The sequence below is a fragment of the Lissotriton vulgaris genome, chromosome 1_1, assembly GCF_964263255.1.
Source record: "Lissotriton vulgaris chromosome 1_1, aLisVul1.2, whole genome shotgun sequence".
NCBI lineage: Eukaryota > Metazoa > Chordata > Amphibia > Caudata > Salamandridae > Lissotriton > Lissotriton vulgaris.
Window position 1 is genome coordinate 543,492,391 of NC_141685.1, and position 18,093 is coordinate 543,510,483.

Here is an 18,093-nt window from a genome sequence, read left to right on the forward strand (position 1 = left end):
AGGGTGTTGGGGTGGCACCTATATAGACACGACGCACATTACTTTGACGACACCATGCGTAGCCGAATCACACCATCTACTGGCACGAAGGGGTACTGCTCACGAATTTCCGGTTCCACTCTGACGCCTGGAGATTTTTCAAAGGTAAGGAATCAGCGGCTAGAGAATGGCTAGAGACAGTCTCTACAAAAAACAAGAGAGGGAGTGAAGACCCCTATGATGAAGCATGACACCAAGGGCCCTTTTGGTGTGTGAGTGATATTTAAGCAAACACTGTGTGCTTTCAACCAATGTAGGAGACACACTCTAACCAATGAGAGAACTTCCACTGAAAGAAAACCATCTACAGGTGGATCCTTGTGCTTTGTATAGAGACAGTATCTACCAGATAAGGCATTTCCAAAGGTAAGTAACTTGTTCGTCACCACTTCAGAACAGAAATGGGGCGGGTGGGGGGGTGGGGTGGGTCATGCACCAACGTTGTCCATAAAATTCGTAGCCTAGCCTCAGCATTGGTAAGCAGGGCCGGCTCTAGGACTGTGCGATCGGTGCCAATGCACCGGGCACTGACTTGGGATAGGGGCTCCATGTTTATTGTATTAAAAGCACCAGATGCCACTTTCCCTGTCCCAGCAATTTTCAAGCAACAGTAAAAATGTCAAAACTCCTGTGATTAATGTTCTTCCTGGAGAGAGACCGAGCTTTGTCTGATAGAGGAGGTTTTGACTCATCATAGCGCAGAAGGTTAAAATGCCTGCTGCAAAGAACGTGTCCCATTCAGGTCACAAAGTGCATACACTATAAATAGGCCAATGGGTTATCCCTTTTGTCAGGGAGCTCCTTTAGTTACTTGTACTTTAAAAGCTAAAATCCTAATATATGGCAGTGAGCTATTAACCGTCGACAAAGAGTTGCATGCAAACAGCAAGGAATATATTACATCTATATGTTATTGCAAAAAGGTTCATTTGTAAAATCAATTCTTATTATTAAAGAAAATCCCTAAAAATTGTGTTATATTTTAAATTCTGAATGTATGCTTTTACAGACCAACAAACATTTTCGCACAGGGTGCCACTTGTACTAAAGCCCAACAGTTATAGTCGGCAGCAGGATTTCAACCTATTCTTCAAGGGGGTCTTTCATTCTGTCATAAAAATGTATGCACAGCTCTACCCATTCCCCGGCAGGTCGGGTATCTGCGCAGGCCACGTGTTTCTTGAAAAGCGCTCCATCGTGTATATGATTTGTTTGTTTTACATATGTTGGAAGCAAGGTATAAACCCGTGAGCTGATTCATCTTATAATGGAATAGGACCTTTACAAATAACCAGTCTTTCGTCCTTAAACCACTGCCCACTTCATCATTCAGTATGTTTTATTGACATTTTTACTAAAGCAGCAAAACATCAAAGATAATAGCTAATTCCTACCCTTCCTTTTCCTCACCACATATTCGCCTCGCATACCCTTACCACCTCACCCCAAACAACGCTGACTTTTAAAAGAACGATTCGTAAAACAGCACTGCCCTCTTTTGGCCATTGAAGGAGGCACAGCATCATCATATGTAGCATACATATCTACGAGAACGCCCTGATTTACTTCAGGCTAATCATTAATTTGAACACTTTAATTTTCAATGAGAAACTGCAATGCTGTGTAATTGCTCGACTGAGTATTCTTTGAAAATGTGATGTATCGGATACCTTACTGTAATATATTTAATGGGATTGCTACAGATGTGACCACTGTTATGTATGACTACCAAAACCTTTATTAAACAAAATAAAAAAATAAAAATATATTGTAGCATAATAAAGAAATGGGTAAAAAAAGGAGGAAACTACAAATGGTCTTCCCGGAGCGTAAACTGTAAGCACGTAATGACGCCGCTCCCATTAGCGCACATAAGGGGCCTGTCTTTAGTAGACAAGATTGGATTGCGTTAATCACGTTTTGAACTGGAATATTTTTCTCTCTCCTTTCGAAAGTCTGAAATAAAATTATTCTTATGTAGTAAAAATGTAGCTCTCCTTCATGATGATCGTATTATATCGTGTATAAAATGAAAAATAAACGTTTATACTTGTACTTTTTAAACAGTATATTTATTAGAGCTTGCTGGATAATTAAGGACAGTGCTCTGCTTATAATGGAGTAGGTCAAACTTTCTTGTAGTTTTATTTTATAGCACAAACCATGCTCACCAAGGTCTTGGGGCGCTCAACACAGATTTGTACGTGTTGATATTTGTAGAGAGCAGGGCACAAGTCCTATAAAAAGAAGTGGGGGGACTGATAGTATGCAAATGACCTCGTAACGTCAAGTGCTGAACGTGTCCCGGTGTCTGAAAATTACACGGGGACACGTTCAGCATATTTCTGTGGGGCCCAGCTTCTTGGCAGGGGGGACGGCATCCACCCTGTGAAAAGAGTGGGGGGGGGGGGGACGTCGTCCACTTGCGTGGACCCCCGACTCGAGTCCTGGTAGAGAGCAAACCTAGCTCGAGAGCAATGACGCGTTTAACTCTGCCTATGCTCCCTTGAAGATAAAATCATTCGTGAAAAATCGGTAGTAGACTCAAGTTTCAGAGGTAGTGTTCGTTGAAGAGGTGTAGTCACAGTTTTTGTTAATTGTAGAAGAGTCGTTGCTGATCCAGTGTCTGTAGTGATGTTGTTTGAAATCCCCGAGGCATGAATGGAGAAGGCTTGGCTTCTAATGTATTTCCTTCTTGCAATGTTCTTCTCTAATCTGGCGATATCCAGTCTCCTGGTTGGCGTTGTACCCCAGATGTTGGTAGTTTGTTTGTCAGGGAAGCTGGAGTCTTATTGAGGGCTTGATAAGTGGTGCATCTGGTCTTGAAGCTGATTTACTTTATGGCAGCAGGGGACCCAATGTTGTACCTCCTGAAGTACAATTGAAAAACAACAACCTAGGCAACTGATATTTAGAGCAGACTAAAATAAAAAAGGACAATCGACTACAGCTGGCTACAAAACTAGGTCTTTTATTAAGTGGTTAAAAATAGAAAAATCAATGGCATAGCACAATAACAAAATTAAAATCTTACAGAACACATTGTTAATGTAAAATACATTCTACAGACATTACATAAACACAGGTTAAAAAATATCTATAGTAGATAGGTGGCAAAATGAATCTACCTCCTGAAGTAGTCACTGGATTGACAAAACCTAGTTCCCACTTCTGATGTCCAGCTGCTCATTGGCCATACATTAGAGGCATTTAGGTTGAAAAAGAGAGGCAACAACAAACATGTACACAAAGACTTAGTCCAAAGTAAGACTAGTAGATCCTTTTCATATGCATTTGTCTTTTATTCACTTTCTTCATCCAAAAGCATGTGCGCATATGCTCTCCGATGAAGGACGTGAATAAAAGACACATACTTATGAAAGGCATCTACGATACGAGTCAATCTTTGGACCAAGCTGTTGTGTACACTTGTTTGTTTGTTGCTTCTCTATTTCAGTCTATTTCATGATGATTAGAACTGGAAGCAACAGCCTGTGTAGATCCTTAAATGTAGAATTTTTTTTGAGCCCTTTACACAACCATGCCTCTGCGTGTAGGATACCTTGCATAGGTACACAAGTGGTATCGGGGAGACCGCTCTCCAAATGGGAGTTGACTAAGGCTTGTATAGTTGTTCTGAAGTTATTTTCTGGGACAAAACAGTTTCACTGTGTTCAGAAGGTGGATTGGAACCAAGCTTCCATTGCTTGAATCTAAGATCTGTGTTGAGAGTGAATCCAAGAGATTTTGAGTGGTCTGTTAGCTAGGAGGTAAAGCCTCATCAGTTTGTTGGAGAGTTTGTTTGAATCTGGTGTTTGTTTAGGGATGGTGGCAAACTAGAGTAATGCAGCCGTTAGTAGCTTTAGCCTCAGGATGCTAATTGAAATTTAAGATTGGATGGGTTCAAGACAGGATTATTAGGGAGAGATGGTTATTGTGCATATGTATATTAATGGGCCTTAATATTATGTCTGCTTAGCATATTAATATCTGCACGAATGGATCCAAGGGGTGCCATGTAAAGAATAAATATGGGAGGGAGGGGGTTGTAGAGGAGCCCTGGAGTAATTAATGCATTTAATATTCTTTCCATTTGTGTAGCACACAGCCTGCCACTGGTATGGAAATTTTGTGTCAGTTTATGGCTGAATTTGCAATCTGTATAAGAATTTCATCATAGGCCAGAGCCTAATTCAGATTGGGGTGATGGGTTGTGCGTTGTAGCTTGGTCTGGTAAGTGTGTCTTACTTAAGGAACTGGGGATGATTTGATACCTAAGAAGGGAACCTGTAGGCTTTGTCAATTGCTTACACATTTTAAGGCAATACAATACGCATCCTTTTTTATTCCAGCTAGATGGGAAGGTAAAGGCCGACCATCAGGGGGTCTTGCGACATGGGTTGCGGCTCACCTGGGCTGTGTGGCAACACGGCTTCCTTGCAGCTCCGACGACATTCTTGTGGTCTCTCTAACCTGGCCAAACAAAGTCAACCTCCTGCTGATTAATATTTATTCTAGGCCAATGGGAAGGGCAAAAGAATCACCGACTTTTAATGAACTTTCGAACTTTTTATTGGAACTGTCGACTGATTCATACTATGTGGTGGGTGGGGATTTTAACTCTCACTTTGAGCCACTCCCAGGCCTCCAGGAAGGGTTCCTATCAGACGAAGAAGAGAGGTGGGCAGTACCTGGGGTTGATGTGCCATCTCCAAAAGTTTGGACCCCCCTAGCGTTGCAAATCACTGCCCTCACGTTAAGGTATGGACTTAGAGCGTGTAATGGGCGAACTAACTCCGATACACCAGGCAAAATTACTTATAATCGCAAGGGAAGGGAGTCACATTTGGACTATATCCTGGTACAATTAGCGAGGTGGCCAACAGTACAGGATTTTAGGGTAGTTGATAGGATGGACAGTGACCATAATGCTCTCGAGCTAGATCTCGTCCACCCAGCACCCCAGGGCCTAGAGACCCATGAGGCAGGGAATTATCCCACACTCCTGATAAACAACAGCAGGAGGAAAATTAGGTGGGAGCATATGGTCACAAACAAGGACAAACTCCCACTGCTTTATGCTGAGATTACCCCCATCCTGGAAACTGTTGGAGACCTTGATAGTGTGGCAAACAAAACAGATATTAGGAGCAAATTGTTTGATGCCCATAAAGAACTTATAAAAGTAGCGGCACCCCATTTTACACGCAAAGTGCAAAAACCAAAAGTGAGGCCTCGAGGCAAAACACAATGGTATAATACAGCCTGCAGGCGGGCCAAAACAGAACTCCTGGGAGTAGTCAAGGAGGGCAAAGGAGGGGAACGTCTCAAGCAATGCAGACAAGTCTATAAGAAGCTTCTCGCACAGGCCAGAATAGAATGGGAGGAAAACCAGTGGGAGGAGCTTACAAAGGCCCTAGCAGTGCAAGACCAACGCCTGTTCTGGAGAATGGTGAATGGGGGATCAGGGAGTCTACATTCGGCAGTGGTGCCCAATATAGCTCCTGGAGTGTGGCAGGCCCACTTCCAGTCGCTATATAGCGCTGAGTCCGGAGAACCCCCTGTCCCAACTGAACTAGGGAGTCAGGGCGTGCAGGCGGATCAGGTAACACTGAGTGAGGTTACAGCTGCTATTTCAGGCCTGGCTTCGGGGAAGGCCCCTGGCCTGGACGGGCTACCGGGAGATCTGTATAAACAGGAGAATACCGTTTGGGCGCCTTACCTCGTAGCCCTTTTTAATGGTGTCCTCGGTGGGATGGAAATCCCCAGTACTTGGCTGGGGGCTGAGGTGGTCCCGATTTTCAAAAAAGGATCCCCCCTGCTCCCAGCCAACTACAGACCGATTAGCCTGATAGATGTAGCACAGAAGCTGTTCGGCAGGGTTCTCCTGAACAGGCTTCAGGAATGGATTGAGGAGGTGGGCGCCCTCAGTCCATATCAGGCAGGCTTTAGGAAAGGGGTATCGACTGTGGACCAGGTCTTCAGACTGAACTTGATCTGCTGGAGGACAGTGAGGTTCGAGGGCGGTAGTCTGTACACGATTTTCGTGGACTTAAGAGCCGCCTTCGACCTCGTGCCCAGGGGAAAACTCTGGGTCATCTTAGCAGGGATGGGCGTTCCACCAGACATTTTATTGACCTTACAGAGGCTCCATCATAATAATTATGCCCAGGTGAGGTGTGGGAGGTCGGGGGAGCTGACAGATAGATTTCCCGTGGGCAGAGGGGTAAGACAGGGTTGTGTGCTGGCGCCGACCCTGTTCTGCCTCTTCGTCAACGGGATATTCGCTCACCTAAATGCCACCGACTATACAGATGCCCCTAAACTGAATGGCAACAGTGTGCCCGCAATAATGTTTGCGGACGACACGCTGTTGGTATCCAAGACACCCATGGGCATTCAAAAGATACTTGATGCCTTTGTGGCCTTCTGCCAGGATAGAGGGCTCGAAATCAATGCCACAAAGACCAAATATATGGTGTTGAATCCAAGCCCTAAACAGCGCCCGAATCCCTTACTAGGAGCAATGAGACTGGAAAGAGTTGCCACGTTCGAATATCTCGGCGTGACACTCAATGAAAACATGACCTGGGAGACCCACCAAACTAGGGCTAACCTCAAACTAGTGCAAATCACCGGGGGCATTACACGGATGATGACCGGTTCGACCTATCGCCCATTGGGGGCCCTAATCCAGATATATAAGGCACAGGCAAGGGGGGCGATCTTGTACGGGGCCGAATTGTGGGGCCATATTCCATGCCGGAATTTGTCCTGTACAGAAAACAGGTTTTTAAGACAAATTACCGCACTTCCCTCTAGCACCCCGCTCCTCCCCTTGAGGCTTGATCTAGGGCTACGGCCACTTGCCGACGAGATAAGTCTAAGACCCATTGCCTTCTGGCGCAGGCTATGGAGCGGTGACGATCTCGCCGATTACAGGGCGGAACTGGTCGAACTACTAAAACACCCCAAGGCGCTCAGTATTCCCTGGGTCCAAAACATCCAGTCAGTTTGCACAGATTTGGGGCTCCCCGAGTTGTGGACCGAACCAGCTATCACAGCACCAAGAATCCCTAAGAGAGTACTTGCGAAGCTGTACCACGAGCACAAAAGGGTTAGGGTTATAGCTACCCAGACAGAGGGGTCCCTTTCCTCCTTATTCCTGCAAACCAAGGATCTTTATACATTTGAGAAAGCGCTTGATCCTGTATACCCCATATTCACCAGAAAGTTATTTCTCCAGTGGAGGTACGGCACTCTGCCTTTACGGTCCTTTACTAGTACCTGGGCGCAAATCCCTTCGATTAAGTTTTGTCCTCTTTGCGTTGACAAAGAGGAAAATGACTTGCACGTGATTTTTTTCTGCCCAGCATACAAGACAGCTAGAAAGTACTGGCTGCTGCCATTGATCAAGAATTTGGGTGGCAGGGAATATGCACCGATGTACAGGATTTTAAAAAGTGATGTTTCCGGCCCAACTGTTTTTGCACTTTCCAAATTCTTAACGAATGTCTGGCACACGCGCAGTCGTCTTATAAAAAATGCTGGGTAACTTGGAGAATTTCTTATTTTTAATAATCATCTGTAAAGTCTGGTTTTTAATTTGAATAGTATGCATTGATGTTTTATAACTGTGACAGATTCATGTGATTTTATGTATGTGTATCTTTTATGACCAAATGGTCGAAATAAAGATTAAATAAATAAATAAATATATATATATATATATATATATATATATATATATATATATATATATATATATATATATATATATATATATATATATATGATATTTTATTTTATTTTATTTTTTTAATAAAAAACGTCGCATACCTGATTGCAAGAGGTCATGTTTTGTAAAGGGGACCGAAAAATGAATGTGCTAGAAGATGTATTGCTAAGTAAAAAGGGATTAAAAAAAGGGAAAACCTGAAAATGTGTACCTTGCAGTTTTACACTGTACTTAAACTACGCAGCTGCAGCCTGTAAACCATACTATGTCAGCAATTTCAGTTACGATTTAAGGGACTCTGTAGGTTTGTTTATATTTGAGAATGGATGTGTATCTAAAATTCTTATCAGGCTGCAGTGTCTCTTCTTTCAAAATAGGCGGTAGAATGAAGGAGTTCATTTTTTCTTACTTCTCAATTTTTACACTTTTATCACCTGTGTGTTTTTCACATTTCTTTCTCATGCTCCTGTTTGAACTGTTTCCTTTTTGTAGGAAAGTGCTTCCTTGGCAGATAGATTGATACAGGTATAGTTTCAAAATATGTTTATCATGTAAAAAATAACATAAAAAAGGATCGCCTACCAACAAAAACAGACATTCTGTTTTTGATACATGCATGTTTACATGCATTTGTTTAAACATGTAACCCTGAATTGTGTTTAAGTGAGACATTGGAACATTTCACTGTTTAATTTTTCAATACTACCCCGCTTGACAAGTTAAAGGGTAATTTAAAAAAAACCTGCACGTTGTCTAATTGCTAACCTTACTGAAAACCTATACAATGAATTCAACAATGAATTCTATTGTAAAATCACATTAACATACCCCTTAAATCAAAATTGTAATAGCCTAACAGAACGGTGCATGTACAACTCTTTTTGCATGAACTAAATCTTTGACTGCAAAACCGAAAATACAGTTGTGCCTGCTTAAGTTTACTTTTTAAATGCAACTATTGTGAATTACATTAGTTAAGTCCTTAAGCTACGAAAATGCTGTACACTATGTTTCAGCATTATTTTTGGCATTTGTGGCCTTACTCTCAATGCTTTCACATTAAGCAAAGTCAATTAAACTTATTTGAAAGACAGTAGTCCTGCATCTGTCTAAATTGCTTCACACAAACAATTATGTCCAAAGGGACAAGTGACGAGAGCCCAGGAGGCTGAGGAAAACTACCTCATAAAGCGGGAGTTGGCCACCATCAAACAACAGAATGATGAGGCTAGTACTAAGTTGGAACAAGCTCAGCAAACCATCAAGGAGTTCCAGCAGCATCAACAAAGGGTAAGGCGCGGGCAGATTTTTTCTTACTTTCTAATTTCTTGTAAATTCATGAGCTTTGTGGCATCTGCTCTGTTTAATTTTGCTTATTGGGTATTCCACACTACTTGCAGTTATGAAAAACGTGTTTACACTATTTGACAATATGGTATAAATGGATTTTTGTAATTGGTTAGCTTTTATAGAAAATATAAATCCATAACAGAAACATAAAATTGGCTGCACCTTAGCCAGATCGCATGCCAGTGTTATCAAACATGTCGAAGAGGTAGGGGTACTAAGTCCGCATGCCAAAATGCCCTGATTTCACCATGCACCTAATCCTACAGTTATGCGCCTGCTCCCAAATGGGACAGAATATCGTTTGTATACTTGTTTTAAGTCTGGATTTGAGTTTTGGGAGTGAATACACCCTGTCTCATTATAGGTGGAAGGGTGTAGGAATTTAAAAACGTTTGACATTTCTATAGTAGGATTTATATAGAGTTGTAGTTTTGAGAATCTTTATTTTTGGTGTCTGAGTCTGTTTATTAATCTGTGACTTCTTCAGGAAAAGCTACGATCTTCCTTTTACTAGGGCCTGTGCTTTTATTCATTTCACCCCCTCTCATTGGCTTGTTGAGATGCAAGCTTGGTCTCAGGATATTTCTGTTCACATCTATTTATCACCTTCCACACTGCTACATATTGATTGATCCTGTTTATGGCCATCTAGTGACTCAACGTTCAGTCAGCTGATCTAGTGAGACCTTTGCTTTGCCCAGCCTTTAAGTACATATGTGTTTTTATCACATAAAAGCTTATGCATTGTGAGCTTTTCAAACAATAAGCCCTTTTCCAAAGACAATATTTTCCAAAGATGATATTTTAATTGCGGATTTGAATATTTATGAAAAGTCAATTACAGTTGATTACTCTAGGTCAGTCAAATCTTTGAAGTCATAGGCTATGCTACTGAACAAGCACTTTGCCTAAAAAGTATTGATACTTTTAACCACCGATTCCTCACCTTATGAATCTTCCCTGAGACTAGACTGGATCTGAAAACTCTCGGATTAGCTCATTCTTGCCATTAGGTGACTCAATCAGACTCTGTTGTGACACCTTCCTGCCTCCAGACATGTCACAGAACAGTTATATAGGTGTCACTCCAGTGTGCTGAATTCCTTTATCTCTCAATCAATTTCGACACTCTTACACATGGATTGGACTGACAAATTAAGTTTATTCTAGAAGTATGCAAACACGTATTACTTCTACCCTAAGTCCACTGCACATAACAGGGAGGGTAGGGGGTTTAGAAGAATATGGGCCTAGATTATTCTCCAGAGCTTTACCAAAGCTTAGTTTACTTACTCTTTTGATGGATACTGATCACTGCAAATTCCTCACCTTGTGAATCAATAACAAAACAATGCCCCCTAGAAGGAGGCGGGTCTAAGGAGTAGATTTACACTTGGAAGTCCTACAGACTAAGAGGGCAAAATGACCCTCCCTACAAACTTGAAAATAAGTGCAGTAGTACTTGGTAAAAGGAAGGACAGATGCCCATGTCCAACACGGATGACCCAAAGATAGGGATATATTGGCAGCTTTTGCCCTGGTGGAATGAGGCCAAAAGTGCTCAAGAGGACCCTCTTTCGTCAAGGCATAACAGTTTAATGCCGAGTATGATCCGATTTAATATAGTCTTCTTAAGGACCACCTTTCCTGCCTTTAAACTACCGAACCCAGCAAACATTTGATCTTGAAAGTGGTACTCCTTAGTCCCATCAGTATAGAACGTAAGGGCACGCCTTTGGTACAACTGATACAACCTCTCCTCTTTAGATTGATACAGTGGAGAAAAGTACAGAACAAGAGTGACGGATTTCCCTATGTGGAAAGGTGATATGACCTTCAGAACAAATTATGTGGTGGCCCTTACTACCAGCTTGTCTGGGGCAGAGGGTACGGTTCTTCTGACTCATAGACTGATTCCACGAGGACGTCCTTCAGTGCCATGGAGCCTAACACTTCATGCTCTCTTAGCTGCCATTCGCCTCCTTTTCAGAATATAGCCTTAAGAGCTGCTCATGAAATTATTCAGAGATTTTCTGATGTTCAATGGTTTTCACAAACTGATGAGGAAACGGAATTGACGATTTTTAATAATCTTCCAGCTTATGAACATGGGGATAAAATCCCCATTGCTATGGTTGGAGCTCCTGCTCTTGAGAATTCCCTGTATTTACTGCAAGGCTGTGGACCCAGAGGTACAAAGTAGTTTTTCTTACATGACATTTTTTATGAGTCCGGCACACGCAGGCTCTCCCTGATTTTGTCGGAGACCCCGCACATGCATTCTTGCATTGAAGCTTGCTGTAGGTCCTGGCCTATCATACTTACTCTGATGCTTGTTCTGGGTGCAACACTGAGGGTTACATCAGTAACAAGAAGGATCTGCAGTAGTCACCGAAGCAGTATGTTCCCTAATCCCTTCTAACTAAGGCCCTCGATAAGATGGTTTTATTTTATTATTATTCAGCAAATGAAAGACATTACAACTTTATCCATCATCCTGCTACACGGGTGCCACCAATGGGATACATTTCACTCTTAAATTTGCATGACTAAAACTAAGAGGTTACTCTAGCAATCAACATTATCTTTACTAAACGTTGTCATGAATCACATTACATTGGACTCTTCCTTGTTTTCACAGTCTATGGTTACTTCATCATACCCACATGACAGTTAAGTTCTGGTAATTCTGAGCACTTGTCTCACCTTCATAGCCCTTGATTGGTTGAGTTTCCGGAAGAAGCTACTGTTGTACTGGCCACCATATTTCCTTGAATGAGATTTAGGGTGCATAAGTTCCAAGTACTCCAACATTTGTTCATTAAAATATGCCACATCTAAAAATCAATCAAGGGATTTTGGTGGCGCCTTGCCTCCTTCTCATGGTCACCAAGCTGTTAGCAAGCACCGGGAGCAGCAAAAACACTTTGCTAGTGGTAGCGAGAAGGTCCTTAACATTACCCAGCAGCACCAGAATCAGAGCAAGCACGAGTATCCCTGAGCAATATCTGATTTCGCCCCACCCACTGCTCTCCAATAATCGTGTATCTTCTGACAAGGCCACGTCAGATGTAAAAACAAAATCCCCATCTGTCACTCTACATCTATCACAGCACGTCTGATGTATGAGAATTAATGGAAAAACGAAAACTGAGAAACCACATTGGACGAAACCAAATTCAAGGAAAGATCATTTTAAGTACATACAAATAAATCAAAAATTAAAGGAAACATTTTAAAGGAAATATATTTTTAAGAAAACATCCAAAATTACACACTTGGGTGAAGATTAGGGTATTGAGGATTTTTTGGGGTTCAGGGATAGGTGATGGTGAGCGGTTTTTAGAGTTCAGGGAAGGATGGCTTAGAGGGGTGTTGAGCTTTTTTTTTAGGTTTTATGGATGAGTGGAGTTTAGGGCTGGAGAGTGTTTTTAAGGTTCAGTGATAGGTAGAATGTTTGGGTGGTGAAGGTTTTTAGTGGTCGGGAATATGTGGAGTTTAGGATGGTGTGGGGTTTTAAGGGTTCATGGTTAGCTGGAGTTTATATGTATAAAAGGGTTTAGTGTAGATTGGTCATCAGGGCAAAAACACTGATTGAAACAATGTCACCTCATTCTAATTTTTCTTACTTTCATATATTTGTTATTTCAATCATTAGTTTCTTTGGGAATACAATGCATGATCTACAACAATAACTCCATGCTAAATTCAGAATTTTGTCTACTTTTCAGAAATGTATGGCTTTATAGATTAACTCACAGGTTTCACACCTCTTTCCCACAAACTCAAAGGTGGTAGAAACTGCAATCTTAGGCAATATTGTCCACCACTTTGAAAATTGCAAAAACTGCGGTGAAAAAGAATATTTTGTTTGCTACCCTACCTTTTCCTGAAAGCTGGAAAAAGGGTGATCTTAACACAGCAAATCTTTTGATAATTCCATTTTACAAAAAAACACACGCTGTTTGAAGAGCACTTTTTCCCGTCTAAATAAATATTTTTGTTCAACACATATTGAACTAAAACTGTCCACCATCATTCCTCAGCTCAGATCGAAGTATATTTGTACTGTTGCTGTTGCTTCAATATTGATGCAACTTCAAATTCTAGAGAAGCAGGGACAGTTCAGGGACAGTGCGCAGCCCCATGGGTTGGTCCCAGAAATCCCTACCCCTGGGTCACCTGGCACGAGGTCCATATTTTCCTCCCCATGTTGTAGTTTCTGTCTGTATTTGTGCCGCTGAAGGCAGCCATGAGTATGCCTTATGTTTTTATCTCCTCTCTGGGAATGGAAATTCTCGAGGTGCCACAGCTTATCTTTTATTTGTTTTTAGATCAGCACCGCCTAACTGAGGAGTGTCCTTATCTGTTCCATTGCTGGAGAGATCTCTTCCCTTCTGTATCACTCCCTGTCCTCTGAGGCCCTCTTGAATAGATGGCATGTGATTTTTTTGACATCTTATTGAAGGTTTATTCCTCAAGTGAATATCTATCTGAAATGCATTTTTTGTTTATGTGTTATAGGTGCTTTATAATTTATGAAGGCTGATAGATGTGGTTTCTGCAGAAGAATGATTTTCATTTTGTCTTCGGTAAACAATGATGGTGAGAGGTGCCTTTATTTTAGTAGAACCTCCTATAGAGGTACTTTGATAATTTGATCCTTACCGAAGTGCCTGTCCCAATTCTGAAAGGAGACCTGAAGATATAGTCATCCAGTCCTGCTGCTTCCAGAGCTGAAACCTGGTCAGAAGTATCCCACTAGCATGCACCAACAAAGAGGTTGCTTGACAGATAGATGCAACTGCTTGAAACCCCTCATAGCTGATATTGGGCAACCAACAAATCCTTTTGCTTGTCTCCAAATCACTTGCTCCTCATTTCCCATCTTATTGGTTTTAGAAAAAGAGAGGGTTATGATCATGTCTCCTCCCACCCCCAAATGTGATCTTCCCTAAGAGCAGCTCGCCTAAGATTTCCTCGTTAGGTCTCGCCTGAGCAAGCTCATGCGCTGCCCTAGCGAGACTTATAGTAAACAGGCTTCAGAAAATGCTACCACACGCATTTGGTGGTGGCCTAGAGCTTACTGTTACGCTCGTGGGCGCGCGCTTATTAGCATAGGTTCCATCTCGCGGGTACTCTTACAGCAGCGATTACATTTACTTTCGCAGCGCCGAGCACAGGCGCTATCTTGCGGCTCCCTTACAGTCGTGATTACTTTCACTTTCGCGGTGCCGCCAATGCTTGTTTCTTTATCTTTCTACAATAACGCTATGAATTCGTAGTGTGAGGCACAATATCTCCTAACTCGTAGAAACTCCTCTATTGGAAGCAACACAAGAACGAAGTAAAAGCGCAGCCGCCACTTTCAGCATTTCCAACCACAGTATGGGAGTTATTCCCGTTTGCCACTGTTGCGAGAACAAACAAAAATCAGCAACTGGCAGGTCAATGGCAAAGAAAGAGAGCGGTGCAGGATTTGTCAAACATATTGAAAGTGATTGTAGCTTCTCTCGCGCTCCAGCGAGGAAGCAGTCCTGCAGCTGGCCTCCTTCTGTATTTCCCACCAGAGCCCCTCCTAATAGCTTCTTAAAGCTTGAGTGATTTCATCCCTGATTAACAATTTCTGGTTGTCTACTGAGTATCTTTAAAGGAATGAACACTACACGAAGCGCTCTGTGCATTTATTTCTTTTCACCATTATAAGAAGTTGTTTACAGCTATAAAATAGAACAGAAAACCCCCATCATACATTATTAATAGGATTCACTGTTTTAAGGAATTTACTCTTTAAACTTTTCCGTCTGCATTTATCCATATTTTTTGTTAAATGTTTTACGTGCATTTATCTATAGTTATTTTATGTTTTCTGAAAACGTGAAGCTGCAGTTAGTATATTTCCACTTCTATTTAACTCATGACGGCACCTTTGCCCGAGGGTACCCTTTGGGCTGTAGTGTTATAAGAAGCCGTACAAGGTGCATCACTGGTATACAAAAATTAGCATTTTAGTGTAAACATATGTCTGCAGCTGTGTAAAGCTTCACTAGAAAACTTTTAAGTCCCTTCTCTGACAGTGGACACAGCCTTGGGCCTCTCAGTGATGACTTACCGCATTGAAAATAACCCAAAAGGCGGCTCATTTTAAATTTCTGTCCACTATTTAAAAATAAATACATACAGAGAAACAGGTGGTGTTTCGACTATCTGTAAAAACAAATCAGCAAAAACAGTAATCAGGTGCATTAATAATAAGTACTTCCTAAATCACTAAGGAGTTTCATAACCTGGTAGAGGGAGGAAGATTAAGTTCCAGTTTCTAAATTTAATTTTATGTTTTATTTTATTTTGGGGTTTTGTAAAGGGCTTTTAATGGCCTCAGATTGTCTAAAACCAGGAAGCTCATAGAGACGTATTCCTTACTACAATGGTCACATGAATGCTCTTCGCCCAAAGCCTTGCAAGATCTCTAGACTTTTGTTTCTCCTGCTGAAATAGGTTCTATATAGAATACATTAAAAAAGATTAGTGTAAAAAGAATCTCAAAAATGTGCAGTTTCTAAATTACTGTAAACCAATTCAAAACATGTTTACGTAAGTCCCTATGGAAACTGACTTTGCGGTTTACAATTAGGGCTCCAGGTTTTATGTTTGTTTTACCTCTCTCTCTCTACCTCTCTATCTCGACCTCTCTCTCTATCTCTCTCTACCTCTCTCTCTCTCTCTACCTCTCTATCTCTCTCTACCTCTCTATCCCCCTCTCTCTCTCTCTCTCTACCCCTCTCTCCACCCCTCTCTCTCCACCCCTCTCTCCACCCCCCTCTCTCTCCACCCCCCTCTCTCTCCACCCCCCTCTCTCTCCACCCCCCTCTCTCTCCACCCCCCTCTCTCTCCACCCCCCTCTCTCTCCACCCCCCTCTCTCTCCACCCCCTCTCTCTCCACCCCCCTCTCCCTCCACCCCTCTCTCTACCCACCTCTCTCTACCCACCTCTCTCTACCCACCTCTCTCTACCCACCTCTCTCTCTCTCTCTCTCTCTCTCTACACACCTCTCCCTCTCATTCTCACTACACACCTCCCCCTCTCATTCTCTCTACACACACCACTCTCTCTCTTTACACCTCTCTCTCTCCACAAACCTCTCGCTCTACCTCTAAGTGGCAGCCGGAGCCAGATAGCACTGCTTAACCTTTAAAAAAATAAAGAAGCCTTGTCATAGCCAATAGGACTCGCCTTATAAGTGTTTAACCATGCAACAGTTAATGTTGTTGCACCAAGGATATTGTGCTGCATAACTAAATACTTATAAGGTCCCAAAAGTGAACTTTTTTGGCTATGCCAATGCTTGTTTGAGCATGTATCCTACTCTGTAATCCTGAATACCCAATCGGAGGCCAGCTGTAAATCGAGCCGCCTGAAGTACAGGCCAGGGGAAGGTCTATACTTACCAGCTTGACCGTGTCAAAGAGCTGCCACCTCCAATCTTTCCCAACTCTTAAGGACCTTGTGAATGTGGAAATATTTGAAATAGTCTGAGACTCTTGCCACCTTGGAGAAAAGGCGATAGAGAAATGTCTCCTTGCAGAACTTCCTTCCTGTTGCATGTGCTCTTTAAACCCTATCCAAGTTTCAAGAGAAAACAGCAGTCCCTATGTAGAACCCTCCAGATATGCTGAAGTTGACCCCCAACTGTCATAAGCTTTCCTTGTCTCTGGAGTTAGATGGGCTCATACAAGATCTGGGTAGTACCAGCTCCCTAAACCCTCCATATTGGCAACTTGACGCAGGTCCTGCTGCCTAACACACTACACCTTTGTAGGTATAAACCAGCACAATTCCCCAGATCCAAGAAAGAGATTTAGTTATTGTATTCTAATTTTTTTTTTTAAGGGATCAAAAGCCCCAAACATTAATTGCCTATTTTGCCCTTTGACTGCGTTTTCCACCCAGCAAGGACATTTAAGAACTCTTCCATAAATATTCAGGCTGTCAACTGCTCAATTTCAGCCCATTCGAATTACAATCTGCTCCCAGCTGCCCACCGGCCGCGGCGGGGGTTGCTAAAATGACATCCTAAGCTTACCATTGACACAAACTGGGAATGGGAAACGTGTTTTTAATATTGAATGTCATCAAATGCCGATTTTACAGACTACAGATTTTATTGCACGAAACGTCTTCATTTTAACATTGGCACACAGAGAAAAACCCAAACAATGTTTTAAGTATTTCTTAACTTACTCTGCACACTTCATTATAACATTATTTTACAATGTAAAAGAAATTGCAAAGGTTTTAATTAATGATGCAAATAAAGATTATTTCTTTTTAAAAGAAAAGACCTGGGAAGGCTGAGCCCTAAGATTCCCAAGTTCTTCTGGAAAGGGAGTGACTTTGTACGCTGTTCTTTGAACGTCGTAACATCTTAAAATGAGATGTCTGTGTCAGTGTTATTAAGGACACCAGGCACATTTGTTTCTAAACTACATGTAATTTTGTAAACAAGTTACAACAATTTCTTTCATCAGTCTCAGTTTCTTTAAGCAGTCACTTTGGTTACCCATGTCAGCTGTAAAGGAATGGCCTTTACCGCTGACAGCTGTTAAACCAAAATAAAACTGACCAGTCACCGAAGCACTCAGTCCAGCCATGAAGTGCAGCAAAGATGGGAAGCAACTATAAAAAGTTAACATTCCTGACAAGCCCAAATTCAAACCCCTCTTGGGGCCACGATAGAGCACACCAATCCTGTACCTAAATGGCCCGAAGACGATGCTGCCTGAAGCATCAGTAAAAAGGCTCATCTCATGGCTTGAGGAGTGAGGGCTAACTGAACAGTTGAAATTCTCAAAAAATGAGGCTCAAAGTAGAAGGTGCTGTTTTATCTCAGCTGAGAGATAGGTCCTGTGATGTTTCGCCCTTAAACTCGACGTAGCCTTTTGTGATGCATGTTGTCTCAAGCTGTT

General features: G+C 42.0%; 1 protein-coding gene across 5 annotated transcripts in view; it reads left to right on the plus strand.

Moving 5' to 3' along the window:
- EVI5 (ecotropic viral integration site 5) overlaps window positions 1–18,093 on the plus strand; it is a 1,064,947-nt gene that overhangs the window by 565,473 nt on the left and 481,381 nt on the right. For 3 of the 5 annotated variants that reach the window (XM_086953930.1, XM_086953929.1, XM_086953932.1), the window contains 2 exons: window positions 8,270–8,302; window positions 8,921–9,067. The exons of the other annotated variants lie outside the window; for them this stretch is intronic. In XM_086953930.1, coding sequence (XP_086810056.1) covers window positions 8,270–8,302; window positions 8,921–9,067 — 180 coding nt within the window. The remainder of the gene's footprint in view (window positions 1–8,269; window positions 8,303–8,920; window positions 9,068–18,093) is intronic. 5 annotated transcript variants of the gene reach the window in all.